This window comes from Heterodontus francisci, chromosome 19 (genome assembly GCF_036365525.1).
Source record: "Heterodontus francisci isolate sHetFra1 chromosome 19, sHetFra1.hap1, whole genome shotgun sequence".
NCBI classification, from domain to species: domain Eukaryota; kingdom Metazoa; phylum Chordata; class Chondrichthyes; order Heterodontiformes; family Heterodontidae; genus Heterodontus; species Heterodontus francisci.
This window is the reverse complement of record NC_090389.1, coordinates 78,994,457-79,010,029: the sequence shown is the minus strand read 5'-3', so window position 1 is coordinate 79,010,029 and position 15,573 is coordinate 78,994,457. Positions and strand designations below refer to the sequence as shown.

The 15,573-nt window shown below is 43.7% G+C and overlaps 1 protein-coding gene across 3 annotated transcripts in view; it reads right to left on the bottom strand.

Moving 5' to 3' along the window:
* LOC137380227 (ubiquitin-like modifier-activating enzyme 1) overlaps positions 1 to 15,573 on the bottom strand; it is a 360,351-nt gene that overhangs the window by 193,249 nt on the left and 151,529 nt on the right. For all 3 annotated transcript variants that reach the window (XM_068052057.1, XM_068052058.1, XM_068052059.1), the window contains exons 14-15: positions 11,881 to 12,046; positions 5,974 to 6,170 (exon numbers count right to left, since the gene is read on the bottom strand). In XM_068052057.1, the coding sequence (XP_067908158.1) occupies positions 5,974 to 6,170; positions 11,881 to 12,046 (363 nt within the window). The remainder of the gene's footprint in view (positions 1 to 5,973; positions 6,171 to 11,880; positions 12,047 to 15,573) is intronic.

The window sequence follows — 15,573 nt, the reverse complement described above, 5'->3', positions numbered from 1 at the left end:
CAAAGATGGTATTAAGCACACAGCTGACTCAGCTCCCTTCCTTCTACTTGTAAATGGCAAAGGGATAGCAAAGGATACTTCACCTGCACAACACTGTCCCTTTAAAACACATTGCAAAGATCCATTAATTGGCAGCCTGCAAATGGAATAGTCTGCTTCAAAGTGAAGTACTGACCTGTGCCTCTCCTTTCTCCTGCCTAAGAGAGCTCACCTGTGACGGGTTCTATTTTCAATATGGATTTACCTTGAGATTTGTCATTTTAAGGGCGTCTTTGCAGAGGCTTGGCGATGACCATGTGCTTCATTGAGAAGTCAAGTGTTTATGCTTCACTGATGGTGTCGTGGTAGGGGAGGGGAATCCTTCTCGAGTGAATCCTTTACACGCCTCTATGGTCTGTCTGGTTGACGAGGCATTTGTACTTTTTTCTTAACTCAGTCTGACAAACTTGCTTTATAGACAGCGATATGATAAGACCAAAATGACGGAACAAAATTTCTACATTTTGGGGAGGTGATGTGCAGAGAACTTGTAGAATATTCAGTTGATACTAGCTGCTAGTTGGTTTAGTAAGGATTGAAACCAAAACTAGCTGCCACTTGTCAATGATTCTCAATGTTATTGAATTTAAACATGGCCTCTGAAAACCTGAAGTGTTTCTGCAGATTGGTCACATCTGGAATAGGAGTTTAAAAACTGCAAACAAATGAATCAACAGCTGTGAAGAGATTGTCAGTCTCCTGGCTGTGGGCCAGTCATTGATTTTTCAAATTGTTCCATCTAGTTTACTTATGCAAGTGGAGTTAGTTTAACACTCTCTTCATATAACAGTATGGTAGGGTGTTCTCCCAGGGACCTGGCCATTATTATTCCCTCAGCCAATAGCATCAACAGCAATAACAAAGGGAATGGTGTTGAATCTTGTGGTGCAGTCCATTCCAGATTGGGAGCTGGGTCAGGAATGAAGTTGGTGCATGAACTGGCAGGAGGCATCTGATCCATTCATCTCAGCTTCACCTCACACAATAGGGGCTGATGTGGTAGTTGATACGAGTCCCTTCTCTGGTAACAATTGGACCTTTCAAGATGGCGATCGACAGATTTCTGTTAGCTAAAACTATCAAGAAATTACAGAGCAAAGGAGGTGCAGATCAGCCATGTTCTAAATTGAATGGCAGAGCCCGTCAGAAGGGCTGAATGGCCTACTCCTGTCCCTATGCATTTTTCACTGGATTCTGAAATGTAAATGTGACCCCTGAGCTGGCTCTCCTAGGTTCCCTTGGAGTCAATGGTGACTGGAAGCTACTGCTGCTGTCCCCAGTAGAGGTAACACTCAGCCTGACATCAATATGGTTGGTGGCTTGCTGGGACTTTCCCCATAAAACAAAACACATGCAGCCAGCAATGGGAAGTTACGCTGAGAAACCTTCCCTGTGTGAGGCTGTGGTGTGTGCAGTTATTTCCCCATTTCTGCTGGTTGTGCGTCATACACCCCACAATCTGAATGGGATTGGCTGTGCATCATGAAGTGAATAGGAGACTACACGAGGACAACTGGGGAGTCATGGTTATGACCACATTGGGGAGGAGGGGGGGAAATTGGGATTCAGTTGGAGACTATACCAGGAAGTGGAATGGGGGGGGGGGGGGGGGTGGTGGACAGCGGGGAAGTGGAATGGGGGGGGCGGCGGCGAAGTGGAATGGGAGTGCTCAGGAGTCAGAAACTACTACATAGGGGGAATTCAAGAACTGCTACTACATTGGGGAAATTTCAGAATCTGTTTAATATTGCTGCAATGGGTGGGGGAAAAGAGACTAGGAATCACTGAGATGACACTGGAGATATGTGGAGGAAACTTGGCAATTAGTCCAACTGCATTTGCACATAGAGCATTGTGCTCATATTTGTTTATGTTGTGTTTTTGTCAACGTGCTGATCTCTGCTCTCCCTGCGGAAAGGATCCAAGTGTGACTAGGTGGGATATCCTTTAAATAAGCACCTTAAAATACAGTCCATAAATCAAACAACCTGGAGGACACCTACAGCACACATGGAAGGCTTGGAAACTGTAGAACGCAGAGCGTAATTTGTACACTGAGCGTCATGTATAATTAATCTGGATTCTAATGGGTGAACAAAAATCAGAATTGAGAGAAGAAAACTATTTTGGCTGATTGAAAGGGTTGAGTGGTAGTTCGTGTTAGTGTTTGTTCAGCTATTCCAGGAGTTGATGTCCAGTACAGCTGCATGATACATATAAAGAGGAAAGAGAAATTATATTTTAATTAAAATCTTACTGACCCCCATTCGCCCCAGAGCAACTTAGAGTCATTGAGAGTCAAAGAGTCAGTTACAGCATGGGAGGCGGCCATTCAGCCCATCTATAAATAGAACCCCAAGTTCTTTTTAGAAAACTTGATAGAAAACGCTTGAATGTCTACCTTTGACTTTAGCGGAAGCTCAATCCATTTGTAAGTAAACTATTAAAAGCGATTTAAAAAAAAGTAAAACCACAATCAATGCATGATGCGATATCCTAGCCACTTAGGATCCCACTTCAAGGTGGCGCTTTTGCCAAATCTAAGACCAATAATCATCAATCTTTTATTATTTATGCAGAATTTGGGCGGCACAGTGGCGCAGTGGTTAGCACCGCAGCCTCACAGCTCCAGTGCCCCAGTTTCAATTCTGGGTACTGCCTGTGTGGAGTTTGCAAGTTCTCCCTGTGTCTGCGTGGGTTTCCTCTGGGTGCTCCGGTTTCCTCCCACAGCCAAAAGACTTGCAGGTCAATAGGTAAATTGGCCATTATAAATTGCCCCTAGTATAGGTAGGTGGTAGGGGAATATAGGGACAGGTGAGGATGTGGTAGGAATGTAGGATTAGTATAAATGGGTGGTTAATGGTGGGAACAGACTCGGTGGGCCGAAGGGCCTGTTTCAGTGCTGTATCTCTTAAAAAAAAAAGAATTGCTTTGATTTTAATCCCCGAGGTTGTGTCTTGCCTCTTAAATCACTAAGCTTTATTATATATTAAAAGTACTAGTACTCCTACTGCACATGAGCAGTTAAAGTCATGTGTAGTCTTCAGGTGAAGGGAGGTTAGAGACAGGAGAGATCATTGGCCCAGGGCATTCAAATGTAAAATAATCCTCATTTTAAAATCGTACATTGACCTTATTTTTCATACTTCCATTATAAAGTCCTATGACTACATTGATGAATTGGAAACCGGTCACTATTCATCCCTCAACACTAGTGGTGTTGCCCCAATGAGTGTGCAATTAGTGTGATCAGTTGACATAGACAGTTTTCATTATAAATGTGGACCGAGGAACGTCGAATATATAGTACCTATGTCATCTATAAGTAGATATATATGTGAAATATGAAAGTAAGGACCCAATATATAATTTAAAAATGGAAACTAAATTATATTTGCATGCTCTGGTTCAATTTTCACCCACCTTCTAACCTCATTACACCTTAAGACCTAGGTCTGGACTCCTGGTGCATAACATCACAGGAGATTGGCTAATATAGTAAATCATTTCCATATAGCATGTGATATCACATAGCTCTGACAACATTTTTGTTCAACTCTTCACATAATGCATCCAATGCACTTGATCATAGGCAAATGTACTGAAACTCATTTTACATGCTCCCGATTGCCTGATTGTATCATCTGATGAATTTCCAACTACTCATGCAGAGTGTCTCTTGACACCACTGTCAGCCAATGAGTTGCACTGGGTGAGCCAGTGAGTTGGAGGTGGAGTGGGACTTACAGCAAGACTCATAGTTAACAGTCATCTTATAACAAACAATGTCTATTTACTCAGCAAAGAGTCTATTTAAACAGCGTTGTATAGCAAACAGTCTACAGAGTCTACTTAGAAAGAGTCTCTACGATCTACAGCAAACAGAACTCATGACCGAAGCTGCATTTTGCTGAAGAAATCACACTGCAAGTGGAAGCTAGTTATATACAAATTATATGCGCAAAACCAATCCCAGTTACCTACATCAGTATGGACTCTAGGTATGATTGATGGGGGAAATTACCTAATTATCTCCATTCATACCAGAAATAGTGGTGCATTATATGCCAATAGATCCAGCCTTGGGTCTACAACCATGTCTCACAGGCTTATTCAATTATTTGTTTCTCCTTCCTGCCCTTATAGCCTTCAGGCATCTTGATATCAGTAGGCCTCTCATCCTTGAATCTCTCTTCCTTACTTAATTGTCAGTTTCCTGGGCCTCTCGCCCCTGCTTCAACTCACCCACCATGCCCCCTCCAGTGTTTCCCAACCATTGTCGGCAAGCTTTGGGCCTTTCTGTCAATGAGGCTAGCATCCTCCAATTGAGCCTCTCACCTGACGTAAGCTTCATGCCTTCCCCTCGCTGGTGTCTTGCCACTGAGCTGAGAACCAGCTTCCAGTTGATCAAATGGTGCAATGTGCTTTTACTGTATCTGACTAGATATGCTATCCGTGCACTGAATACTGCAGTTAGTAGAGACTTTCTATCTTAGTTCCAAGGAAGCAGCTTCAAACATTTTCTATATGACTGCAGGAAAGGAACAAAGAACCATAGCTACCATTCTCATATGCTCCCTTCCCTGTCAATCCAAACCCTTTGTGCCTCTTTCATACAATAACGTAGCCTTCATATAATACAAGACTCCAACCCACCAACAACTCAACTAGAATAGCTTGCATTTACATAGTGACTTTCATTACCTCACGATGTCCCAAAGTGTTTTAAGTATTAAGTATTTTCGAAGTGACTATTGTAGAAAATGCAGCAGTCATTTTGCACACAGCAAGATCCCATAACAGAAATGTGATAATCAGATAATTTGTTTTTGTAGAAAATGACGTTGATTGAGGGATCAATATTGGCCAAAATACCAGGGAAAACACCACTGCTCTTAAAAATATTGTCCCAATATTCTCTCTGATCCTCCCCCATATCCTCCAATATACTCTAGCATCCTCAACCACATCCAATCCCATAACAACCATTTTTTGTGCTACGTTTTTTGCCCATCTTCCCCAACTACTTTATATTTCTGGTGCATGCTACCAGTCACCTGACATCACGTAGCTTGCAGTGCCACTCAACCCCATGTATCCCTTCTCCCTCACCATCTCCATCTCCTTCTCAGTACCTGTCATGACCTTAGTACTATCTTGCAGTCTGTTCTAGGCTTTGAAAGCCAAGCACTAAAAACTTCAGTACAAAAGGTGAACAAGCAAATAGGGCCCGAATATAACTCCATGTAAATGAATGGGTTTTGAGTGAGTTATAACGGCTTAATCATCATCAAGGTCACTGGTTTACAGCTTTGCTGGAAAGCTGAACAGAATCACAAAATTCCAATCCTAAAAACAATAAAAACCAGAGAATATCAAATAATTAAAATCTAATTTCACTTTTCCGCCACACTAAATCAGTGGCGGTGATAATAACACACTGCTCAATACCCATCATATTATAAAACAGAAACTCCACTTCTTCGGGAGCAGTGCCTTGGCAGATTGCTTTGTATTATTGGAGACAGCATATCCAGTGCACATTTCCTGTCTGTCACATTCCTCTTGTTACACGCCAGGAGTCACATGCAAATTTCTACCTCATATTTCATGGGAACGTATAAAGAAACTCACCAGGAACACAAAATATCAGGGTCAGGGTGTCTACAGTCTGTAATACAAACTCACCCAATGTTTACTTAACAGCAATTACTATGCAGCCTTAAGGCAATACATACCGATATTGCACATGGCATAATGTACCTGACTGCATAAAATAGAACATGCTCTCCCTTACCATGTGCAGCAGCACATATCTACGTAAATTCTTATTAACAATAAAACTCCAAAACCTCCTCCACTCCCTCCGAAGTACTTAGAAAGTTCTCAGGAATCCATGACCCTCTGTAGAATATTTATTTTCTCTGCAATTACCTGCAAAGTGTGCTCAATAGCATTGGGGAAATTCTTGAGCGTACAGATGGGAATAGATTTTTCTGGAGCATCCCCGCTGGATCCATAGGATTCTGTAAGGTGAGGAATGATGACCTGTAGATTTCCTTTTGTGCCCAGAGTGCCGGACTCCAGCAGTGGTTTCTGGTATAACACACAGCGGCCATCCATGTAATGTCCTGGAAGCAAAAATGGATATCACAAGCAACATTTCTTGTGAAACATACATTTCTACAACAACAACTTGCATTTATATAGCACCTTTAACATCCCAAGGCTTTTCACAGGAATGGAATCAGACAAACATTGACACAGAGCCACAGGATGAGGTATTACGGAAGGTCACCAAAAGCTTGGTCAAAGGGGTAGCTTTTAAGGTGCATCTTAAAGGAGGAAAAAAAAAAAGAGGCTTGGAGATGGAATTTCAGAACATAGGGCCTAGACAGGCCTGGCTGCCAATAGGGGAGGGAAGAAAATCGGGGACACGCAAAAGACCAGAAATGGAGGAACGGAGAGATCTCGGAAGGTCATAGGGCTGGAGCAGCTTACAAAGATAGGAAAGGGCAAGGCTTTAATCCTGTGAGAAATCTAGGATAGCACATGCTGACGTTTGTTAGATGGCAGTAACACAGCAAAGAAGCTCATATGGCAAGTTCATTGACCCTACCTAAACCCTAAGGTTGTGGGCCCGCCTTGAAACACAGCTCTGCTTGTGTTATTCCTGATAATGTACAGGATTATCATTTATTAATGTTTTAATTGAACAAAGACATGCTTATTGTACAGTTTAAACCAGTAAACGTGTGGACAGGAAAAGGTTTTAAAAGCAGACACCAGGCTCCTCAGTTTGGAACCTTCGAACAGTGATGATGTTCTACCATATGACTTGAACTGCAAGGATATCTGGAGTGAGCTGCAGAGGTAGCTGTTGGCAATCACAGACAAAGCCATCGCCAACCACTTCCTGTATCTCTCACCATGCACATCACCCTACTCCTTCCATCTCCACATCCTTCTGTCTCTGCCGCTGGAAAAGTCCCTCCCCCAAGTCACTGACAACTGCACATTCAAACTGCCCATCACCAAGCCTTTGTCCCTCTCCTTTCACCTCTATACTTCTGCAGCTGTTAATCTGCTCAAACACTCCCTCACCTTATCCTCAGTAAAACCTTTATGTTCTCCCATCCTGTTTGTTCCCTCTGGCATGGCCAGCAGCCTCACATCTCAAGTCCAAGGGGTGCGATTGCCCACGTATCTAGTGGGCAACTGATTTAGCCATTCTTCAGCATGTAAAGCATTATCAGCACTCACTCTCCTCTACCAAAAACTGCTCACTATTCCAGAATCATCCTCGGGAACAAAGGCAACTCCTGACGACCTTTCTCCATTACCAACCTTCTCCTTAGACCTCTCTCCCCTACCCCCTCCAACCCCACATCCAAACCACCAACTTTGAGATTATCTATGCAGCTGTGTCTACTGCTTTCCCCTCACCAATCAAGCCAAACCAGCCACCTCCAGCTGTTCTCTCCTGCAACCTTGATCACACATTTTCCCTGTAGTTTTGTTCCCATCTTCTCTTACACCCTCTCCAAGCTCGTCTTGTCTATCAGACCCACCTCCTGCTCACTTGACCCCATTCTCACCAAATTGATGACAATCCACCTTCCCTTCCTGGCCCCCGTGCTAGCTGACATTGTAAATGGTTTCGTCTCCTCCGGTATTGTCCCCACCGTTTCAAAACCTGTCATTACCCACTTACTGAAAAAAAACACCTTTGACTTTTCTATCCTTGCAAGCTACCACCCACTTGAACCACCCTTCCCTCTCAAGTCCTTGAACGTGTTCTCGCTTCCTTAATCTATGCCCCTGATTCCCACACCTCGGTTTGAATTTCTCCCATCAGGTTTCCTCCTTAGTTTCACCAGTGTAAACAGCACTAAACAAAATTGCAAATGACATATTTTGTGGCTGTCTGCAGTTATGACACAATTGACCACAACATTCTCCTCCAATGCCTCTCATCTTTTGTCGAACTCCATGGGATTGCCCTTACTTGATACCATTCTCAACTATCCAATCAGAGCTAATGTATATCTAACATTGGCTTTTCTCCCAACCTTTGCAGCATTGTTTTTGGAAGCTGGCTTTGATACGTATGTCAATGATACCCAGCACTACCTCTCCATCACCTCTCTTGGCACCTCCATTGCCTGTGTCATCAGATTGCTTGTCCAACATTCAGTTTTTGATGAGCTTCAAAAAGGGACAAACATGCATTGGCGAGGGTCTAGTTAAGAGTGATCTCCAGGTGCTAAGCTATGAGGAAGGATTTATCAGGCTTAGCTTTGCTGTGTTGACAGAAGATGGCTGAAGGGGGATCTAATCAAGCAATATAAAAAAATAAATGGCATATAGATAAGGTGGTCCCTTATTATTACTTCAAAATCAGTATAACCAATGGGAGAAAAAGTTAAATTTGTAACAAATTGTGGAGGTTGATTTGCATCATCCTCATACACATTTTAGCAATATTAGTTGAATATAATGATAAACTGACTTAACCAACTAAACAAAACAACGGTTAAGGTCGATCCAGCTCATCATTAAAAAGGTATATACACCTTTTCTTCTACCCAATGACACTTGCCCCCAAACAAGATCCTTGGTGAGCCCAGAGTTGCCAGTGGCGTGTGTCATGAGATTCTGTGCGTTATCTTAAGCAACACAATGAGGTCCGTGGATTCCAGTTCCTTGAAGATCTCAAGGGTTTATTAAGAGCTAAACTAGTACATACAATACAGAGCAAACTATATACAGAACCTTTGCCCAGAGTGTTACAGTGCAGGGTGACTATGACTTCTAGTCACATGAGAGGTATAGACAGGGTGGATAGCAAGAAGCTTTTTCCCCAGAGTGGGGGATTCAATTACTAGGGGACACGAGTTCAAAGTGAAAGGGGAAAAGTTTAGGGGGGATATGCGTGGAAAGTTCTTTACGCAGAGGGTGGTGAGTGCCTGGAACGCGTTGCCAGTGGAGGTGGTAGATGCGGGCACGATAGCGTCTTTTAAGATGTATCTAGACAGATACATGAATGGGCAGGAAGTAAAGAGATACAGACCCTTAGAAAATAGGCGACATGTTTAGATAGAGGATCTAGATCGGCGCAGGCTTGGAGGGCCGAAGGGCCTGTTCCTGTGCTGTCATTTTCTTTGTTCTTTGTTGACTACATCTGGTACTTAGTTCATTAACATACTGAGTTCTTAAAGGGACATCACTCAAAGTGATTATACAACAGCGTGAACCACAAACTCTTCAACATCCAGCACCCCTCACACACAATGAGCAATTCACAGTCAACCATCATGACTTAAGTAGGGCAGAGGACCCAGACAATATCACATTACCTTGTAACCCGTTCAGATGCACCACATAAAAGTCAGTGCTCTGCCCGATCACTGACGGGAAAGCAACAAAACTCTCCATACCCCTCTCTCCAGTCTGCCATTTTTAACCATCAGTAGACAAGTGCTAGAACGCATCTTCCCCTCCCCTGTCAGCATTCCGAAGGGATCATTCCCTCCGTGACACCCTGGTGCACTCCTCCGTTACCCCCGACACCCCATCCCCTTCCCACGGCACCTTCCCATGCAATCGCAGGAGGTGTAATACCTGTCCTTTTACCTCCTCTCTCCTCACTATCCAAGGCCCCAAAAACTCCTTTCAGGCGAAGCAGCAATTTACTTGTACTTCTTTCAATTTAGTATACTGTAGTCACTGCTCACAACGCGGTCTCCTCTACATTGGGGAGACCAAAAGCAGATTGGGTGACCGCTTTGTGGAACACCATCGCTCAGTCCAAAAACATGACCCTGACCTTCCTGTCAATTGCCATTTCAACACACCCCCCCTGCTCTCATGCCTACATCTCTGTCCTGGGATTGCTGCAGTGTTCCAATGAATATCAACGCAAGCTTGAGGAACAGCATCTCATTTACCAATTAGGCACACTACAGCCTACGGGACTGAACATTGAGTTCAATGATTTCAGAGCATCACTGTCCCCCCTTTTTTATTTTTAGTTTTATTTTTTATTTGTTATTTTTATTTTATGTTAGTTTGTTCCATCATTCATTTTTTTTAACCATGTGCCTGCCCACTGTTTTTTTTTTCATATTTGTGCTTTTGGCCAGGGCTATTCATTATTCTGTCATTTAACACCCTCCCTGCACTAACACTTTGCCTTTCACCACACCATTAACACACCCTTTGCCTTTGCTCCATGACCTTCTGGTCAGTTATTCTCTGTGACCCTCTATCCTATCAACACCTTCCCTTTTGTTATCTTTTCCCCTACCCCTGCTTTATTTGCTTAAAACCTATTACATTTCTAACCTTTACCAGTTCTGATGAAGGGTCACAGACCTGAAACGTTAACTCTGCTTCTCTCTTCACAGATGCTGCCAGACCTGCTGTGTATTTCCAGCATTCTTTGTTTTTATTTCAGATTTCCAGCATCTGCAGTATTTTGCTTTTATGCTAGAATGGTTGAACTGCCTGAGTCCTCACCGCACTTGAACTTCTACCATAGTTTTCAGGCTCCTTCTCCGCAACCCTGCTGCCCTTACCTCCAAATGGACATTCAGATTGTCTCTGTTCTACGTTGTGTAATCGTTCTGGAAGAGCTTGCTGTGGTTTTAAAGACTATTCACTATTTCAGGAATCTTTGCTTCCACAAATTGTTAGGAATTACAGTAAATTTGTGATTTGTAAATTTAACAGCTCCAGCCCAATCAATTGCACTGCCACAAAAGTCCAATTAAACTAAAAACAAAATTAAGTGACAACTGGTGCTAAATATGAGAATCAACTGTTTTTTTTGTTCTGAGAAAAGTTGAGATTATTTACCCACCAGGAATTTCACACCTACCAAAAGTAAATAGACATTTAATGTCTGTGGTGAAAGTACAGTATGACACATTATCTATTCCTCCATCACAGTGAGGAGATCTTCAACACTTAATTTGGTGTTGCTCCAACCTTTATTTCAGAGGTAACTAGTGTGGCTCTTACACAATCCTCCGTTTACAGAGACTTTGATCTCCAAACTGCATTGACGTTCTAGAGGTGAAGGAACAATTCTGTAGCCACTGAGGGCAAGAGTAAAAACAAAATACATGAATGTTTATAAAACAATTTTGAGTCTTGCAGTCTTGGATCAGTGGTAGCACTCTCCTCACCTCTGGGTGCGAAGGTCATGTGCAAAGGTTCCACTCCAAAGACTTGAAAACAAAATCTAGGCTGACACTCCAATGCAGTACTGAGGGAGTGCTGACCTGTCAGAGGTGCTGCTTTTCAGATGAAAGGTTAAAGCAAGGCCCCGTTTGCCCTCTCAGGTGGATGTAAAACATCCTACGGCCACTATTTTGCGGAGGAGGAGCAGGGGAGTCTTCCCTGGTTTCCCAATTTTTATCTGTCAACCAGCATCACAAAAAGCATTAGCTGGGGAGCGGGCTTAATTGGATTGTTCCACCAAAGAGTCGGCACAGGCACGATGGGCCGAATGGGCTCCTACTGTGCTGTAATGATTATGGAATTGATGTTTGTGGGAGCTCGCTGTGCACAAATTGGCTGCTGCATTGCCCTAACAGCAGTGATTACACTTCAAAAATATACACTTCATTGGCTGTAGAGATTTCGGATATTCCAAAGTCACAGAAGGCACCATATAAACGTAAGTCAGTCTTTATTTCTTCTACAGTCCGTGAAAAAGTGCAGCAAAGTGTGGGTTTTTGCTTGTCGGAGAGCAAGACCCTTTTCTACTCTTTTATATACGGGTCAAAATTAAACTGGTAGTCAAACTTTGTCCATATAAACAGAACCACTTACGAGTTTCCACATTATCCAGTGCATTTGCCACTCCATTCAGATTCTCAAAGAAATCCTGGTTGTAGATGTTCTCAGTCTCCTGTCCAACACGGTTCTGATGAGCAGTGATTCGCACAGAAGGATTCATCTTTTTCACCGCCGCTGCTGCTGTCTGAGACTTCATTTTCTGTCCAGTGTTTAATAAATACAGGTTACACCATATTATTGCACTTCTACAAAAAAACAATAGAATTCACCCCCCACCCACTGCCCAATACGCACATACATACTCAAAACAATGGTGGTGATAAAACAACAGCGTGCAGCCATAGGTAACTGGCACAAGGTCAGATACCTCACCGAATCAGCCTGGTCAATATGGGAAGAATGATGCCAACACACTAGTTTCGAGTTTTCCTGTGGCTTTCATTCATTCTCCTCCTACCCTAGATCAGCCAATGTCATTGTGCACTGGGCAAATGGACAATAGTCCAGTTAGTTTTGCTCCACTGTTTGTTCTACTGCTACTGGTGTGAAGCTGGAATGATGAGTGACTACCCTGATTCAGGTATTTTAAAATCTTCACCCTTGATTTCAAATCCATAGCCTTGCCTCTCCACATCTCTGTAACCCCCTCTAGCCCTATAATCCTCCAAAATCTCTCTGCTGCTCTTGCACATCCCAGAGATTTTCTTCGCTCCACCATTGGTGGCCACGTATTCAGCTGCCTAGGTCCTAAGCTCTGGAATTCCTTCCTTAACCTGTCCACCTCTCTACCTCTCTCCACTTCTTTTAACACGCTCCGTAAATCCTACCTTGGTCATCTGTTCTAATCTCTCCTTATGTGGATCAGTGTCAAATGATGTTTTATAATCAGTCTTGTGAAGCACCTTGGCACATTCTATGTTAAAGGTATGATATAAATGCAAGAAGCTGTTGTTATTGTAAAATCAGAACCATTGCAAACTGCCAAAAATCCAGCACAGACACAATGGGCCAAATAGCCCCCTTCTATGCTGTAACCCAAGGCTCAGTGATGTTAGTTGGGGGTGTAGTTATATTCGCACTGCAACATAGAGCCCACTTGACAGCAATGCAAGATGAGCAGTTTAACTGCATTAACAGAGATCCCTGGGAAGTAGCAATATAGCCATTATGGAGACATCGCTCCTCAACACTTGTGGAAAGTGCCATATCACTTTTTCCCACATGGATATAGCATTGTTCCTTCTTCAGACTGTGCCTGCAGAGAAAATCTGACCTCAAAGGAGCTTTTCCAAGGTATTGAAGATCTCATCTGGGACTTGTTACCTGGAGTGCCAGACAGCATAATACAGGTCTTCTGCAGAAAGTTACCCGTGACATTGACAGCGGTCACAGAGAGAAAAGATATAACTTGGTAGGAGTGTGCAGCACAATTTCAGCAGACTCCAGGACTTGAGCACAAAAATCTAGCCTGACACTTCAGTGCGGCACTGAGGAAGTGCTACACTGCCAGAGTTGCCGTCTTTCGAATGAGATGTCAAACCGAGGTCCTGTCTGCCCTCTTAGGTGGATGTAAAAGATACCACACATTGTTTCGAAGAAGAGCAGGGGAGTTATTCCCGGTGTCCTGACCAATACTCATCGCTCAATCAACATCACAAAAACAAATTATCTGGTCATTATCACAATGCTGTATGTGGGAGCTTGCTGTGCCCATATTGGCTGCTGCGTTTCCTACACTACAACAGTGACAACACTTCAAAAAACAAAGTACTCCATTGGCTGTTAAGTGCTTTGAGATGTCCAAAGTCATGAAAGGCACTACATAAATACAAGGTTTTTTAATGACAGGAGAGCAATTAGCATAGACTAGGCTTGTATTCCCCTGAAGATCGAAGATTAAGGGATGATGTAATTGATACATTTAAGAAGATTATAGGAGTTGATAGTATCTCTCTAGCTAACCTATTTCCCCTGTTGGGGGAGATGGGTCAGTCAGGAGGGGTGGGGGGGGTGTGGTGGTGGTGGGAGTCCAGCTCAAGGGGGCGTAACCTGAAAATTAGAACAGGGCATTCAGGCATTATGTCAGGGAACACTTCTTCACACAAAGGGTAGTGGAAATCTCTACTCCAAAAAGCTATTGAAGCTAGGTCAACTGAAAATGTCAAAACTGAGATTGATAGATTGTTAGGCAAAGGCATTAAGAGTTACAGAACCATGGTGTGTAGATGGAGCCAAGATAGAGATCAGTCATGGTCTAATTGAATGGTAGAACAGGCTCGAGAGGCTGAATAGTCTACTCCTGTTCCTATGCACTCGCAATCTATGCCATGGAAAGATAGGTTGTGTGAAATCCTCATCCAAGCTCTGGTAACTTCCAGAATCCACTAATCCAATGCTCTCCTGGCCGGCCTCCCACCTTCCACCCTTCATGAACTTCAACTCAGCCAAACCTCTGCCTCCTGCATCCTATCCAGCACCAACTGTCTCCACCATCAACCCCTGTGTTCAGTGGCCTGCATTGCTTCCTGGCCCCCAAAGCCTCAAATTTTAAATCCTCATCTTAGTGTTTGTCCCTTTACTCCTCCCTATCTCTCTAACCTGCTCCATCCCTACAGCCCCATTTCCAATAAAGACTTCATTCCTGCTTCTGCCCTCTGGTGCTTCTCTCCACAATTGATTGCCTTGCCTATAGCTACCAGGCCTGATATACTTCAACATCTCTCAAATCTCCTCCAACTCTTCCCTTAAGGCACTCCCTAAAACCCAGGTATGTATGCCAGACAGCATAATACAGGTCTTCTGCAGAAAGTTATCTGTGACATTGACAGTGGTCAGAGAGAGAAAAGATATCCCTTGGTAGGACTGTGCAGCACAATGTCAACACCGAGGGAGTGCTGCACTGCCAGAGTTGCTGTCTTTCAAATGAGATGTCAAACCGAGGTCCTGTCTACCCTCTTAGGGAGACGTAAAAGATACCACACATTGTTTCGAAGAAGAGCAGGGGAGTTATTCCCGGTGTCCTGACCAATACTCATCCCTCAATCAACATCACAAAAACAAATTATCTTGGACCAAGCTTTTGGTTGCCCTCTCCTAATATCTCCTTCCCTGGCTAGGTGTCCATTTCTGATTACACTTTGGAAAGTTCTGCAATGTTAGCACCTTCATTTAAAGCAAATGGTCATTGCTGTGGATCCTTGCTGCAGGATTCCCCACCTGGGGAGCGGTCAGTTGTTTTTTTAGTTCATTCATGGGATGTGGGCATCGCTGGCTAGACTGGCATTTGTTGCCCATTCCTAATTGCCCTTGAGAAGGTGGTGGTGAGCTGCCTTCTTGAACCGCTGCAGTCCATGTGGGGAAGGTACACCCACATTGCCGATAGGAAGGGAGTTCCAGGATTTTGACCCAGCGACAGTGAAGTCAGGATGGTGTGTGGCTTGGAGGGGAACTTGCAGGTGGAGTTCCCATGCATTTGCTGCCCTTGTCCTTCTAGTTTGGAAGATGCTGTCTAAAGAGCCTTGGTGCTTTGCTGCAGTGCATCTTGTAGATGGTACATACTGCTGCCACTGTGCGTCGGTGGTGGAGGGAGTGAATGTTTGTAGATGGGGTGCCAATCAAGCGGGCTGCTTTGTCCTGGATGGTGTCGAGCTTCTTGAGTGTTGTTGGAGCTGCACCCATGCAGGCAAGTGTAGAGTATCCCATCACCCTCCAGATTTGTGCCTTGTA